Source organism: Antechinus flavipes, chromosome 1 (assembly GCF_016432865.1).
Source record: "Antechinus flavipes isolate AdamAnt ecotype Samford, QLD, Australia chromosome 1, AdamAnt_v2, whole genome shotgun sequence".
NCBI lineage: Eukaryota > Metazoa > Chordata > Mammalia > Dasyuromorphia > Dasyuridae > Antechinus > Antechinus flavipes.
In genome coordinates this window covers 467311226-467328999 of record NC_067398.1, presented here as the reverse complement: position 1 = coordinate 467328999, position 17774 = coordinate 467311226, and the positions used below count along the sequence as shown (strand labels likewise).

The window sequence follows — 17774 nt, the reverse complement described above, 5'->3', positions numbered from 1 at the left end:
AGGATAACAGCAGGATGTGCCAAAATGTGACTTTGCCAAATTCCTCCTTTTGTCCCAAATCAGGCATGAATTTTTTTTTAAATTTCATTACTTCAGTAATCTAGGGAAATTATATTTCATACTTCCATATATTTAAGCTCTTTTAATGTGATACAACTGTTTCTGCTTACTGAAAGGGAAATAAAATGGGTTTTCTTATTTAAAAAAGTAAAAATATTGTCTCCAATCAAATAACAAAACAGTCATTTTTCATTCATTGGGAAACAATGCATACTAGCTTTTGAAGATAATTAGAAAACCTTTAAAAATAATTAATATGCTATATAAGTACTTCCAAAAGAAATCAGCCATGCAAGTAAGTCTCAACCAACTATGCCAAACAAATTATAGAAATGTTTAATTGCTAGCCAGTATCTTAATTTTTGTGTACACACAGGTATCTCACAAAGTCCTAACTATTAAAATCAAATGGCAAATTATTCTTTGAAGGCTTTTTCTGCTAATTAGGAAAAAGCTTCTACTTCAGATCAACAAATCTAATTTAGTTTCCTCTCTTCTTTCAAATATCCTTCCAATTTCCACAAAATGTGGACATTTACAGTTAGGATAAGTACTTTTCCCCCTTAAAATATATTTGCCAATCTTCTAAAGGAAGAATAAATAAAAAATAACAAAAATTAGCAGCTTTGACCATTTCAAAATAATTTATTTTAAATTATCTTAGAAGATAAGAAAAACATTTGAAGACATAATTATGCAATACTAGGGGTAAAGCACAATGCCAACCTAAAACCCAAAATACCAAATACACAATTCATTATCACATCAATGAAATCATATATGACTACCAACTAATGTCTGTTCATTGCTGAATGGACTCAGTGATCATGCAGATGTGTGAAAAATAAAACTTTTTAATAATAAGGTCAAGGGAGGTACCTTGTCCAAGCTGAATTGGAATTTTCAAACCTAAAGTCATATGCCATATGTAATCAAAATAGACTGTCAGCTGAATTTCTCCTTCTAAAATATTTAGTCTTAGTATAGAGGTCCAAATTGGCAATACGTGACTCACCAACTTTGCTGGTACAAATCAATTGTTTGCTGGTATATACTTATTGGTGAATGCCAGCTAAAAATGTGCTGGTTAAGACATTCCCTCACATATCTTTGCATCCCTCTCAACACTCAAAATAGTGGTTTGCACAAAGCAGGTCTTTAATAAAAACTGATTTATAGAATTAAAACAAATGTCTTTTCCATATACACTGCTAGAGGAGCAAGTTGAGTTAGCAATGATCTACCTCTCCTGCCATTTTTATAATGACAATAAGAAGTCTTTTTTAATCAAAGTGCTAACCAAATGGCTAAGGATTTTTAAACTCTCAACATTGTATACAGAATTCCTAGCTAACTGCATAAATAAAAAAAAATTTTTAACTATTAGAATAACCAAAAAATATGCCTCATTCAACAAAAGAAATATTAAATGGTCATGAGTACAGAAATAACCTATTTCATAAAGATAAGCCAAGGTGTATCTTTGTTCAAGACCACATACTCCCATTTACCATCTTGTCAGCTATACTTTCAGAGTTGAGGACTAGGTAAAAGTAAGTGGATGGATGACACAATATAATCTTGCCTATAGGGAGTCTGGACTTTTTTCCTCACTATAGAATTCTCGCAAATCATCACATCTTATGCATATCATTTTTAGGCAGAGTAGGACATTGATAGTGGCTCTGGTCACTGAGGTAATATCAACAGCCTTTGGGCACACTTCAAGTGGTTGTGTGGCAATGTTACTCATTTTCCTCAAGAAAAGACTTAGAAATGATGTCCTCAACATAATCTGTATTATATGAAACAAGCTTTCTTCACCAGATTATGAAGTCAAGAGAGCTGTATAGTCCACAGTAATGCTAAATACCATAATTCATCATTCAGAAACATTAAGTCACGTTACTAGAAAAAAACCATAAAGAATTAAGTTTAAAAGATTTAAGTCCAACAGAATCTCTCTCTTTCTCTCAACAGAATCCCTTCTTTGCCATTGTTCCATAGGACAATGGACTACAAAAGGGATAAAAAAAAGAATGGCGCTGGTTGGTGTCCTTTTAGTGTTCAGGTATATAATCACCCAGAAAGAAACCAGACTTCTGGATGAAAGCTCAGAGATAGGCCCTGGTTATAGCCAAAACACAACAGGACATGAGGCAAATGTTTCATTCTTCCTGTTTGAACTAGAGTCTGAAGTGTACTCAGAAGAAAACTCTCATCAGAATGAATTCTAAGCCTCGGTGTTTTACCCTGCAGTGTATTTATTTATGTGATGCCCCCAAACCACTTGTAGTTTGGGGAAAAATACTCAGAGACAGTAAGAGCAGCAGTAACTCCTTATGATGAAGTTCAAATCAATTAAATGCAAACAAGATAAAACAATTTTTTTTTAAAAAACTAGTTAATTTGATTATTTTTAGGGGGTGGATGAGAAAGGCTAGCCCAATTCTGATATTAGATCAATTTTCAGCTATCAACAATTCATTTAAAATTTTATGATCCCCTTTTCTGAACCTAATTCCCTCAACAATCTTTTCATTAAAAATAGATTGTGGAACAGTTTAGTAAAATCCTTAGGGCCAATTCTGAAACTTGAAAATTAAACTTACAAGTAGAAGAATCAATAATTAGGACTGGGAAAGGGGTTGGGGGAGCACCCAATGAGTCATGCATCTTTCACAGAGAAGGTGAAAATCAACGGCAAGACATTAAAGCTATGTAAAGAAACACAATTTTCTTTTAAAATATACAGAAATAACAATTACCATGATTTACAAATCATCAAAAATTCATTATTTTCTACCAGCTGGATGACCAACTTTTAAAAGTTCTGGAAAAAAGCAAACTCAAAGTGTTCTGTTATTTTTAATCAGTCAGAAATGTTCTTCTGTCACAGATGAATAGTTATTTATTTCTTGCATATAGATAGGTGTTTGGCTCCTTGTGCTTTCCATTCAAATGGAATTAGGGAGAAATTCTTGATGGGAATTCATTTTCAACAAAGTATATTATAAAGTAATACCAAATGAGCTTTCAAAATTAATCCTTGGTTCTGCCTGATTGTGAAAAGTACTAAAAGTTTAATGATGCTGTTGTGACAAATCACTCAAATATGATCTGTTCAAATCTAGATTTCAACCCACAATCTATCTACATATATGCACCTTGAGTATGGCAGCTGTATGAAAACAGTCCCCAAATTAAAGATGGTGAATGAGATAAAAAACTACACATTCTCCTCAATCTTGCAAGGGGAGGGAATAGGAGGTGGGGAGAGTCCCTGTTGCTTTCTATCATCTCAAGAAGACTGGATGGCCTTGATCATGCATAGTCTTCCACAGATAGCCCAGGGCCCTTCAGGCGGACTCTTCACAGCTCTGGGAAGGAGAGGTGTATCCTTGCAGACCTTATGCTCATTTGTGGGATGTCTTCTCAAGTTCTGGGAGTTTTTTGACTAGTGCCTGATGGTTCATGTTGATGCTGGCTAGGAGTCCTCCTTCATTGCCATCAGAGCCAGTGTAACTTATCTCTTCACCATTCAAGGTAGTCATATGGCCCCCAAGAGCTTTGAGGAGGGCATTGCCAGCACAAATATCCCATTTTTTAATATATGTCACGTGGATATAGATATCAGCTTTTTCTTGGTTCTCATCAGGCACATCCAAAAGGGATAAAACTTTGTAACCTAAAGAATAAAACATAGAACTTAGGTTAGTGCTTATTTTAAGTAGCTTGTATTTTGAAAGTGTGACCTCAATTACATATTATTATACTATTAATATCAGTTATTACTATCACTTTAAATATTAATAATTATGCTTGGTGATGTTTGGAGTCTAAATTGTGACCAGATCCCTGTATTCTGGTTTAAGATTTTTTTTTCCTTGCAGTTTTTTTAATGGAATGATTTTTTTTTATGAACTATATGGAATGGTAGGTTCATATGGACATAAGAACTAAGTAAATTACTACCCATGTTTTTCATTCAAAAACTTTGGAAAATTTTACTTGAAAGTTAAAGTTGAAAAAATGTGTTTTGGCTTTTGTTTTTTAATCCATATCTTGACCTCCTGATTCTCCTAGTCTGTAATCCTTGAAAGTCTTGAAAACCTCTCAATTGCATTCTCTCAATTATAGAGGTATCCTTTGTAACCAGTCTCAGCTGGTTCCTCATGCTGACGAGCCAAGCAAATTTTTTTATTTATCACTGATTCACATTTCTGCACTCCACAGTCTCCTTTCCCAATACTTTTCTCCCCTTAGGCTTTGTCAAAGAATCTGAGTTCTGCCACATAATATGTATGTAACTTTAGTGAGTATTATTTCTGTGCCTGTTGCCCTACACTCAAAAAAGAGGTTAATCTCACAAGATTGACATAACAATCAAAACAGATTATGTAAAATGCTATGTAACTGCAAATTACAAATTGAGAGCTACAAGGCACATTAGTGATCCTCTATTTAAAATCCTTAGATGGGACATTGATAGAGTGCTTAAACTGAGAGTCAGGAAGACTGAGATAGGGTTCAAATCTGGCCTCACATCTTTAATTAGCTGTGTAACCATGATCGCGTCACTTAACTCTTTTTGCCTTAGTTTCATCTGTAAAATGAACTGGAGAAGGAAGAGGCAAACCACTCTAATATCTTTGCCAAGAAAACTCTAATTGGGTTGGACTCTAAATGGGTCCAATTCTAAAGTTGGACACAAATGAAAAATAACTGAACTGAGAATTTAAAACCCATTTCTCATTTTTTAGATGAAGTCACTGACTGGACAGAAGTTCTAATGGTCTAAGAGGTTATATCAAAGTCAATCAAAATTCAAGTCCCATGACTCCAAATTTCTTTGTCATTCCAATAAACCAAGTTGACTCATCTGTTTAGCCACTGCAAAAAAAGATTGTGAATTTTAGATTGTTAGCAATACATCAATATAATCAGAAATTTAATCTACAAACAAACATTGTGGTATATATTTAAGAAATCAAGTTTAAAGAAGAAAATCCAGTATACCAATAATTCAAGAAGTAAATCACACTTTTTCTTTTCTATATCCTCTTCTCTACTCTCTAATCCTCACTTAAGGATATAGGAAAATTTTTAGAAGCATAGCTAAGTCCCTATTAGTGTGAATAAAAAATCCCAAAAGTGGTGACATGTATTCACATTAACATTATTCGGAGTCATAATTATTTACTAAATGATAACTGGCTGAAATCCAAAAGAAATGTTAAGTGTAATTCTGAGTAAATTTCAGTCACTTCAAGGATTTTATAATTTGTACTAATTGGGATCTTGTTGCACTGGTCACCTTAAAAAGGAGAGAAGAATATTCATCTTTAATGCTCTTTCCAAATACAAGAAAAAGACTAGGTTGCTCTCTTAATATAAGTCTGACCAGAACTGCAATGATTTGCTTCATGAACACCACTGTATATCAATATGTTAAAAAGTAACTTTATTTAATGGATTCAAGTTATAATCATAAAACATTTAATCCAAGTTTTTAATTTATTTTATAGACAAAACTCACTGTTCCTTGGATGCAGTGAATTTCCCTTAAGGATATAGGCAAACTTTAAAAAGCAGATATTGTTGAACCAACTACTATATATTCTATATATAACATATATATAGAATATATAAATTCTACTATTCTATATATATAGTAGAATATATATATATTCACAATATATAGAGAATATAAATATATATGTATATATATACATATATGTGTGTGTGTGTATATATTCCATATTCTATATATAGTAGAACCATCTACTATATATTCTTGAATCATCTACTATATGCAAGGTGGTATGAGGAGATAGGAAAAATCTAAGATGAAGTTTTGACCTTGAAGAACTCCAATCTAATTGAGAAAACAAGATTCACACATAAACTTATTCCCATATTTCAAAGTGACAGACTTTAAGATTTTGGCTCAGTGAAAAGAAAATCTTCTCAATAATTAAAAACACTTCACAGTGATAGAAGGTAGCTTACTTCCTCACAACAAGTCTTCAAGCCAAGACTGGATGGCCATTTCCAAGCTACTGGAGAAGAGATTCCTGTTCAGATTTGGACTGGACTAAATATGCTATGAAAATCCTTCTGATTGCAATAAATCCCTATTTGTAATTGAGTCAGGTTACAATTAAAGTAGACAATAGTAACATACCTGCACCACCTGCGGGTATAATTGTGGTCTGGTTTCCAAATGTCTGAAGAGCCACTTGTTTAACTGTGCCTGAATGGGAGCGAGACACAATGATCCTTGGGGTCTTTTCATTGTAGGAAGTACGAGCTTTCACATTAGAACCACCATCCACCATGGCCCAAGCTATAAAGGAAATTTATCCTCCATTAATAATTGGGAAGATGATTGATCACTGAAACTAGGAGTTATTCTTTAGTTTCACAGATATTTTTAAAAATGAAAAAAAATATCAAACTTCCAAAGAATTCTCTACGATGACATTTAATTAAATGAAGCAAAAATAATTGTAGATGATTAATTTACAAAATTGCTATTTCTCTTTATTCCAGATTTATATTTGCTATTATAGCTAAATTTTGCCATAATTTCAGAATTTGTATTTGAATTTCTCTAATTTCAGAAAATATTCTCCCCCATTCCCAAGGACTGTCAAAAGATAAATTTTAAAATGTACATGTGAAATTATTTCCACCCAAAAGATAATTCAAATAATGTGTACAAATACATATTTGGAGGTTACATGTATATACATGCATATGTTTATGGGTGCTACATGTTTCTTTCCCTCTGAAATGCATCTAATTGGGCAAAATGGCAATCCTAAAGCACAATCTGTGGCAAAACAGCATAATTCTCAACTTGATTTTAATTATATCAGCATAATCAAAGAGTAATAACCTGGATAGTATTTTGTTTTTGTTTTCCATTTTTGGAAATAAATATTAAAAAAAAATTTAAACAGGGATCTCTAGAAGTCTTTTTCTGGAGGCTATGATATAACTAATATCTACCATGGCCCCACCTCCTCTGCCTACCTCTAATTCTATTATTATCCGAAATATGGGTTATGCTAGTTTTCCCTAAAATGCAACACAGCCATCCCAGGACCCCATTTGTTCCCTGGAGTATCAATGGTCACAATGACATGGCTTCCTGGTCATGTAAAGGGAAAAAAAAATCCACCTACCTTCATATTGGGTTTGACCCAATATCCTAATATATGACTAGCCATTATACTATGTGTTGCTAAGTAGATACATTTCCATATAGAAGTAAATGTGTGCATGTGGGAACTATTGCAATGAAATCCTAATGTGTCTTTTTTGAATATCTTTTCAACACTACAGTTAAGTAAAACTCCTTTTTTAAACTGTTCAGTAATCTAAGTGACTCAATTTGTCCCAAGCTTGCTTTTTCTTTATAACAGTATTTCCAAAATAATTAAATTGCAACTGAGTATATTAATTTGAACTGTGCTCCAGTAGCCTAATCAAGTAACAATTATAATTATGGAAAGAAGAAATCCATTTCCTATGTTATTCCTGGATAAAAAATTGGAGACTGTGCAACAATTCCCTAACTGAAGAGAATTAAAAGAATTACGTAGGAACATTCCAAACATGAAGAAATTTAAAACAAAAATCTACCAGTAAACATTTGCACAATTTGTCCCAAGCTTGCTTTTTCTTTATACCAGTATTTCCAAAATAATTAAATTGCAATGCATATATTAATTTGAACTGTTCTCCAGTAGCCTAATCAAATAACAATTATAATTATGGGAAGAAGAAATTCATTTCCTATATTATTCCTGGATAAAAAGTTGGAGACTGTGCAACAATTCCCTAACTGAAGAGAATTAAAAGAATTACACAGGAACATTCCAAACATGAAGAAATTTAAAACAAAAACCTACCAGTAAACATTTGCACATACAGTAATTATATCTTGAGGAAGGAACAGAAAACTAACAACAATCAAAACAAATCAAAAACTTTAAGGTTTTTAGAAAATATCCTTCATTTAGGGCATGTTTTATTTACTAAGAAAAGAATTTGCAAACTAGTCTCTCTAGAGGTCAGTGTTGTGTAAGGGAAAGGAAATGTTTATCTATTTTGCTACTAAATATTCTACACAGGAATAGTAATATTTCAAATCATAAATCTGTTACCTTCATTTTATGAAAACTGCATATTTAAATAAATATATGTATATTTGTGTTGTTGGGTTTTTTTAAATTAGCTATGTTATATAAGCAGAATTGTTCAAAATCGTAAAAAGTACAGTATGACCACCACCCAGTGGCCACTTAAAAAATAATTATGGTATAATGGTGATGAAAACAGGAGCTATAAAACAAACTTTTAACTCTATGGGTCCATGAAAAGAGCCTTGCAGGAGGAAAAAAAAAGACATTTTGTTATGTAAATTGGAACCTCAACACACCTCAAGCATGGATTTTGGTGTTATATGGAACTGCATTGCATTTATATATCTTTTTAAGTACCTATAATAGTACATCAAAGAAAAGTTTATATATTCATTTGCCAAATACTGTATTTTCTGACTCTTACTATAGTACTGTGATCTGTTTTGGTCCCCAAGTTTTAACAAAGTTCCAGAGACAAAATTCAGAAGGTGGTAAAAATAACTAAAGAGTAAGAAAACAGAACTTAGAAACAAAAGTTAAGAGTATTTAGCACTGATGGGGAGAGAATTCTACAAGGAGCTTTCTTTAAATACACTGCTAAGCTTTTGTGACAGAAATGCTAAGCAGTTCAAACTTAGGACCTAACACAGAGGACTTAATAATAATGACAACTGTAATAACAATTTTAATTTATACAATTTAAGATTATCAAAGTTCCCTGATTAATTTAAGGGCCATTCCATATATATCCTACATTCCCTCTGCATCATTTTTTTTTCATAGTCTATCTCAGCTAATCCTTTTTTCAGAGGTTATAAAAGTAGAACAGATCCAAATAATCTCAAATTCTTGGTAGAATCTTAATTCACTAAAGTTTCACTCCAGTATAGTATTATCTAAAAAAGGAAAAACAGCTACAAATGTTTCATGAATAAATGAGTTAATGGATATGGAGGGGTCCTGAACCAGAAGGAAAGGGCTTCAGTTAAAGCAGGATATAGTTCTATCTTTTACCTTCTTTGTTTGGTTTACTTCTCAAGCCAGTTAAGTGCTGAAATGGGAATATTTTGTAGTTTATGCCCTTGGAGATACTTAACAAAAAACAGTTTCTTGATGAAGAGAGTATAGATATTCAGTTGTTGAATAAGGCTTACAATTCTAAAAGACTCAATCAGGATCTCTGATTGGGGGTGGGAGGGTATAAATAATTATGACTTCATCCTGGTTTGAAAAAGTCTTCTCCCCTCCCCATCCAAACAACCCTCATGCAGAGCAGCCAAATCTATTAACTTAGTGTCTGGGAGAGATCTCTACAGCACTAACAGATCGCATAACTTGCCCATAGCTACAAGGCTGGTACACATAAGGACACAATCACATTGTAGAAATAAACAAAAATGAAATAAACAGAAAGAATGAAATAAACAAATTATACAATCCAAGTTAACTGATTTTATGTGTCAGTAAAAGGACTAGTTTAATTTTTATGTATCAATGAAATCTTTGTGACATTTAGCTTGTGATCACCTGGGACCTTACAAGGCCTCTTCTTCTCAATATTTATTTAAAGTACTGCTGCTTATTCATGTATTATGGAAATGAATTTTGTGTACTTAATATACACTTTTTCTAATATTTAAATATATTACCACTTGTGTCTTATTGCATTTGATTTTGTAATATTATTTTTAAAAATAATTTTCTGGGTCATTTTGAATTTTTATTATTCCTGTTTTCCATAGTCTTAAAAACCCCACTAAACTCAGGGTTTGAACTTGAAGAACTCAAAAATTCTCTTCCAACTCTAAATCTATATTTTTGTAATCAAGAATGTCACTTATGAGACCACCAGAAAACTGGATTCAATTTTGAAATCAAGATATAGTACATTCATTGTCCCTTGGACTCTAGGGAGGGGAAAGCTGTTCAACTAGTCCAATGTGGCCTATGGGACATATTTCCACCATTCTCCCAATTGTCCTGCATTTTGTGAACATCTACCATTGATAAAGCCTTCCTTCACTGTCTTACTGTAAACTACATGTTTCCTTTCACTAGGATTTGGCAGATCCTGACCTAAGGTTATATTAAAATGCTTATGCTATTGCCAGTCATGTCTTGCTAAATCCTGAGTTATTCCTACAATCTACCTTCTCTGTTCCTATTCGTGGGCTGATTAACACTGTTTCTTCAGGAAGTTGGTATCTCATCAGCTGCCCTCCCTCCTTCTTCAAAGCATCCCTATCTAATTCCATTATTACTTACAAACTTACTGAGATCTCTTCTCATCCTAAAGGAGAAAAAAAATGCACAACAAAAACTTCACTTGATTATGTCATCATCACCTCAATATATTATCCTTTCTAGAGCCAAAGGACTGGAAAGGGAAAAAAGGTACCATTTCCCTTTCTCCCTTTCAATCCATTAATTTCTCATTTTGTTGCAATCTGACTTCCAACTCTACCCCCTGATTTCGACTGTTCTCTCCAAAGTTATTCATATCTTTTCATTACTAACTCCATCTGCCTTTTCTCAGTATTGACCTTAATTGAACTCTTTACAGCTTAACACTGATGTTATTTGTAATCTGTCTTCTCAGTAAATTTTACTGAATTATTATCCATGCCCCACTCCCTAATTGTGATATAGACCCTAAAGCTCCATCGCTCACTTTCTTTACTTCTCTTTCAGGGATCTCCTTAGCTTCTATGTAAAGTCTATTGTAAAAGTCTACACATGACTCCCAGATATATACATCTAGCCTTAGATTCTCTTCTGGGCACCAATTCTACATCATTTCCTACATTGCAGCAGCTAAGTGGAACAATGGATAGAGCACCAGTAATAGAGTAAATAAAGCCCGAGTTCAAATCCAGCCACAAACATTTCCTCAGTTTGTAATTCTAATCAAGCCACTTAACTTCTGAGTAAAATGGAAGTAATGATAGCACCTAACTCCCAAGGTTGTCGTAAAGATCAAATGAACTATTTGTAAAATACTTAGCACATAGTATGCATTTAATCCTTCCTCCTTCCCTATTTTTCTCCTTTCATTTCTCTTCTTTTCCTCCCTTCCTGCCAGCATCTCCAACTAGATGTCATTTTGTCTGAAATAGAACTCATTGGATTTTCCTTTAAAAATCATACCTCTTCCCAATATCCCTATTTCTGTGGAAAGATTACAATTCTTATAAGCATCCAGATACTCACTCCTGGAAGCATCCTTAGTTCTTAATTTTCTCTGATACTTCTTATGCCATCTTTTCCATAAAATCTTTCAGTATTCTCCCATTCCAATATCTAGTGCAAAGACAGTCAAGTCTCGCTCCTCAAATTAAGATGTTACTTATATCTCCATATGATATATCTACCTTATAGAATGTAATTTTATTAAGAGTAGGGTTCCCTTTTTGTTTCTGTAATCATACTTGGTACTACTATATTGCTTTGCATTTAGTAAGAACTAAGTATCTGTTGAGTCAGAATGAACGGTAGATTATACTTTAAACTACATTATTAAATCCAGAAGACATTTTATAAGAAGTCAATAAAAAATATGATTAATGACAAATATCTCATTAAGGGAAGGATAACTATTTGAAAGTATGGACATTGTTTTTTGAAAGCAGTAAAACAAATGAATTTTCTCCTCCACTAGTGCAAGTTATTTCAGTTTTATTTTATGTGTGAGACCTTGTGCAGAGCACATAACTTAAAATAGCATGGACTAAGTCAATCATGATTCCTGAATTTCAAACAATTTTCAGTAATGATGCCTGTAACTATGTTGTAATTTGTCCCCCATGTATCCATTATTCAATCATTTTGAAGAAAATATTATATATAGGGAAGTTCTAAACATACTCTCATTCTCATTATGTCTTAGCTTATAAAAAACTTAGAATAATAAAACCTTTCAGACGTCTGAGAAATCATATAAATAATATAAAGAAAAAGATAGTGTAGTATGTTGGAATACACAGGAGCTGCTGGAATACATGGAGCCACCTGACAGTGGCTGCTGGAGATCCAACCCAAAATGGATCTCCTCTTGTGAGAGAATGATACAAGGAGACTGAGAGGCAGTTGCTGTTCTCTGGCCTCTCTGACTGACAGGCCATTGCATTGTCTGACCTCTCTTCTCTGCCTCCAATTTATCTCATTCCCAGTCTGCAACACCTGTGTTAGCAAAGGTTGCCCTGCAACTTCTTCAGATGTTATGATCCACAGCTGTGGAGGCTCTCAGAGAACTGATCTGTCCCTTAACAATAGTGAAATGAGAGTACCCTAGATTTGAAATCTAAATATTACTATTTAATAAGCATCTATTTATATCCCAAGGTACCAGTGCTAGGCATTGATATATAAACATAAAGAATGAAAAAATGTTTATCCCCAAAGAGCTACATTTTAAACAGGGGAGACCAAAAGTATAAGAGAAGAATCTGCTAGTCATATTAGAATACATCATGTCTTTGGATAAAGTATTTAACCTATCTATCTATCTATCTAGGTTGAGACCTTCTACTCTCACAGGGTTCTTAAATATTTAATATGTAAATGTGCCTTGCAAACTGTAAGTATTATTTTAAGAACATTATTGTTAGTAGGAGATAGTGAATGAAATATATACATTACAACCTAAAAGGAAGGTTGACATTCTGAAGGAAGAATAAAAGCTAGGTACCTCTAAGTTAGCTGGATTCTCTGAAATATACAGAAATATCTTTATCTATCTATTTTACCATGGCAATTAGGTTGCATAGCAGATATAGCACTTGGGCTTGGAGTCAGAAAGACTCCTCTTCCTGAGTTTAAATCCAGTCTCAGATATTATTACACTATATGGCCAAGTTACTTAACCCTGTTTGCTCATCTACAGTTCCTATCTATAAAATGAGCTGGAAAAAGAAATGTCAAATCACTCCAATATCTTTGCCAAGAAAATTCCAAATGAGATCAAAGAGTGAGACATGACTGAAATGAGTCAACAACAACAAAATCTATCTCTTTATCTCTTATCTAATCTTCTTTTATATTGCATGATTGACAGTATGGTACAGTAGTCTCTTAGTCAGGAAGTTCTAGATTCAGTTCTGACTCTGACACACGTGCACGCGCACACACACATACACACACATACACACACACACACGTATACCTTAATAAAGCTGTATGTATGCCTTAATAAGGCTGTATAATTACTAGAACAATTCATGATTTAAATTGGTGAAATCTATACTAATAAAGGATCCTGGGAGTATCCTTTGTACCAATGAAATCACCTATCTGGTTTTAAAAAAATGAAAAGAAAAGAAAATGAATAGTGCAGGGCATAATGTGGTAAAACTCAAATGAATCATTCTAACTATTTATATATTATATCTAGCTCCTCATCAACCATAGGCAAATTTAAAGTATTTGTAACAAACAGAAAGAGACACAGAAGCTATTAAAATATAATTTCTGAGTTGGCTTTGAAATAGCAGGATATACAGTTTAATACATATCATTCTCAGGCACTCTTAATCCTACTCTTGGCTTCTCTGTCAGTAGCCACAAACAAACCAATCTGGAAAATAGGATCTTTTAAGCAACAAACCACGTTCAATATTTACCAAGTATTCAGTGGCATTTTCATATGAACGTATTGCTACAAACATTAGCTTCCTTGATATGATAAAGAAAATGAAACAATGAAGAAAGGCAAAAAAAAAAAAAAAAAAAAAAGTACCTGTGTATGCAGAGAATGGCTTATGTATTACTCCTAGTACTGGTTTACCATTGACAGCTACGCACACCATTGTAGTAACGTATTTCCGAAGATCCTCTAGAGAGAATAGAAGGAAAAAAAAAAAAAAGGTTAAAGTATCAAAATATAAATCCAGAATTCTGATTAGCTTTTATAACAAAAGTTCCTTTATGCTTTAATTTTAAAAAATGATTAGAAATAGTTCTGTGGAGCAAGTCTGCCCTAAATACAGCCATGATGCATATCTACCCCAAGATAAACTCTTTGCAAATATAAAGGAAATTATATTTTTCATAAATCCACTCCTATGGAATATTGTTACACATTGTCTATTTCCAATGTATTTTATCCAAATGAGTATGTTCTTTTCCTGTATCAACTATCTTGCCTTTCAAAGAGATTGGCACATCAAATTTTTCAAAACTTCTCCCTTGAATCATTCTGTGAATCTTTAGGATCATGAAGGTATGTGAAATAAATTCTGGATGTATAGGAAATGTATAGTAAATGTATTTAATTGAATTCCCTTGTCAAATCAAAAAACAATAGAATCTAAGGTGTACATAATCAGTACACTTTTGCCCTTTTTAAAAGATATTAAAAACAATAGATCAGTGTATCAAGAAAGATAATATTAAATAAACATTTTAAATCTCACTTAATCTTTTGTATGATTCAGAGTGTTGCAGCCTTACAGTTAGAAGAGAGCTTAGAGATTATCTCTAAGAGATCAAACCTTTCACCTGACAGAGAGGACCCTTAGGCTAGAGGAAAGAATGTGTTCTGCCCAGGACATTAAGGTAAATAGCAGAACCATCACATCAGGGTCAATCTTCCAAATTCTGAGTATCAGAGCTTACTGTCGTGGATATACTGGAGTTGTAATAGTTCCTTGAGATTAGAATGAATCTAATTTTGGTCAATCCCTAGAAATTTGTTTTCCTCAGATTAGTCTCTTTCCCCTGAAAAATGAGCACAACTGAAGGTATATTTAGTTGTGTTTTGTAATAAAGGTTATCCTACAAAAAATAACATTTACTTAGTAAATATTAATCAAAATGGGTGCCTCACAATGGGAATTCACTATTAGAGGATATAATTTATCCAAAGAGGATAATTTGTTAAATTGTTTTTTAAATGTTCAATATCGTATTGGAAACCCCAGCAATAGCAATAAGAGAAGAAAAAGAAATAGAAGTAATAAGAATAGAGAATGAGGTAATTGAGGTAACAAAACTACATCTTTTTGCAGACAAAATGATAATATACTTGGAAAATCCCAAAGAGTCCACTATTAGTTGAAACAATAATTTTAGTAAAGTAGCAGGATATAAAGTAAATTCACAAAAATCATCAGCATTCTTATATATCACAAGGAAAACGCTGCAAAAGATAGTAAAAGATACCACATTTAAAACAACTCTAGGCAATATAAAATACCTGGGAGGGGAGGGGGGAACACCTGCCAAAACAAACCTAGAACTATATAAACAAAACTGTAAAAATAAATGAATGAATAAATACATTTTTATACAAATAAAATCAGTTTTAACTAATAGAAGATATACCAATTGTTGATGAAATAGGCAGGGCCAATATATAAAAGAATAATTTTTATATTTAATATTATCTTAATTAAATTACCCAAAAAATTTTTTCAAAGAAACTAATGAAAAAAATGTAAAGTTAATTTAGTAATGCCAAGATCTTAAATTATACTATAAGATATTCTGATTTCAAATGCCAGGGCATCCATCCCTGGTTTTTTAACTTTCCAGTTCATTTATGTGAATCAACTCCTCTATCTATCTAAGCAATAATTCACATTTCTTTTCCTTTAACATTTGATTTCTAAAATTTGAGTTCCTAATTCTTTTCTTCCTCTTCCCCACTGCCTTCTAGAAGGCAGACAATTTGATATACATTATAATTAATAACTCAAATTTCTATAACACTTTTCATTGTTTGTGAAAACAATTAGTTTTAACAACTCTGTGAAGCAGATAATCAAAATGATATTATCTTTTCTCTTGGGGCAGAAGACTATGCTTTAAAAGGTCAGACCCAAAGTCTGACTAAAAGGCCTATGACCCAAGAGTCAGGAATTGAATCTAGTTTTCCTGTTTCAACATCCAGTCCTCCATTCCAACATATCATATTGCCATGTGTTAATACAGTTAGGATACAGTTATATATCCTATATATATCTTATAAATTAGGATAGTTAATAAACTGTATCCCATGGTCCATTTATCTTATGGCTAGAGCCTCAACAAGGCAGCTAAATGGCACAGAGTACCAGAGCTAAAGTCAGAAAAACTCCTCTTCCTGAATTCAAATCTGGCCTCAGACATTCACTAGCTGTGTGACCCTGAGGAAATTTACTGTCTGCCTCATTTTTCTCATTTGTAAAATGTGTCAAAGAAGGAAATGGCAAACCTTCCAGTATCTTTGCCAAGAAAACCAAAATGAAGTCATGAAGAGTAAGATATGAGTAAACAATTAAAGAATATAATATCTTCACACTGAAAAGGATAAAACAAAAATAGTAAGCAGTAAGAAGAAAACCCCTATAAGCAAAACATGCTTAGAAAACGTACCAGCCCACAAAAAGTTGACAACTCACCAGATCTAGATGTACTCTATTATAATGCACAGAAAATATTCAGATTTTTTTTTGCTATGCCACAGGATTTTTGAAAAAAAAAAACTTATAGAAAATAAGAAAGGTATATGTTAGGATGGAAGAGGGTAAATATGATGTCCTAACTTTTTTTTTTTTAATATGAGAAGAAATCTGATTTTTTCAAATAAAAGGCGAGCATACGTGAGTTTAGCTAAGAGGAAACTGTCAAAGATAATATTAATAGGTAAGCTTAGAGCAATTATAAAGGAAAGCACTTGTAGTGTTCTTTTTCTAAAATATAATCATTCTCTGTGGGTGCAGGTTTCTTGGAGAGGTTTTCTGGAGGTAGCCTTAGTTTCAGTTCCAAGTAATAATCACTCCAAATGCAGCCAGGAGTTAAAATCCAATCTTTTATTGTCTCTTCCAGAATAGCCCAGTTAGCTTTCTTTGATTCTGAGAGTTCTCATTGCTAGTCTTTTGCCTTTGCCAGCTTCTGCCTCTAGCTCAACTCCAATCTTCTGAACTGAACTCACTTCACTAACTCAGTTCTTTTTATGCTCTTTTAGAAGTGTAAACTCAAAGGTTGACTCCTCCTCCGAGAGTGGGATTATGGGAGGTGTAAATCTGGATCTCTCTCAACTTGTGAACTCCAACATGTAAGCCAACGTGTGAACTCTCAAAGGTGTAAACACAAGTACACAAGCATTGCTTCCATTAGTTCCTGTGAGTCAACACCTTGTTTCAAGTTCTGGCCCATAACAAGCACTAATAACTGAAAGACAGTATGAATTCTTCAAAAAGTCATTTTAAATTAAAATTCATTTCATTTTTTGTATATGTAAAAGTGCTGAACTACACAAAGGCACAGATTATATTTATTAAATATGCAGATGATATATAAGTGAAATTGAAAGGTAAAATCAGGAACCATAAAGATCTCAGGAGGCTACTATGAATAAATCTGATAGAATAAAATTTAATAAAAGAAAAACATAAAGCTCTTGATTTGAGTTTTTTTAAAAATTAGTTATAAAATATAGAATGGAGAAAGGAGGCATTTGAACATATTCTTCTAGTTAAAGGAGGGAAATTTGAGGCCAAGTCTTCTTGACTTCAAGTTCAGCCATACATTATGCCATGATGTGTCTTATCTCTCTCTCTCTCTTTTTCTCTTTTTTAA

General features: G+C 32.9%; 1 protein-coding gene across 1 annotated transcript in view; it reads right to left on the bottom strand.

The window, feature by feature from the left end:
- Positions 1-685: 685 nt before the first annotated feature.
- Positions 686-17774, bottom strand: part of BPNT2 (3'(2'), 5'-bisphosphate nucleotidase 2) — a 52812-nt gene continuing 35723 nt past the window's right edge. The window contains exons 3-5 of the mRNA XM_051970168.1: positions 13951-14046; positions 6248-6409; positions 686-3748 (exon numbers count right to left, since the gene is read on the bottom strand). Of these exons, the coding sequence (XP_051826128.1) occupies positions 3477-3748; positions 6248-6409; positions 13951-14046 (530 nt within the window). The 3' untranslated portion in view covers positions 686-3476. The remainder of the gene's footprint in view (positions 3749-6247; positions 6410-13950; positions 14047-17774) is intronic.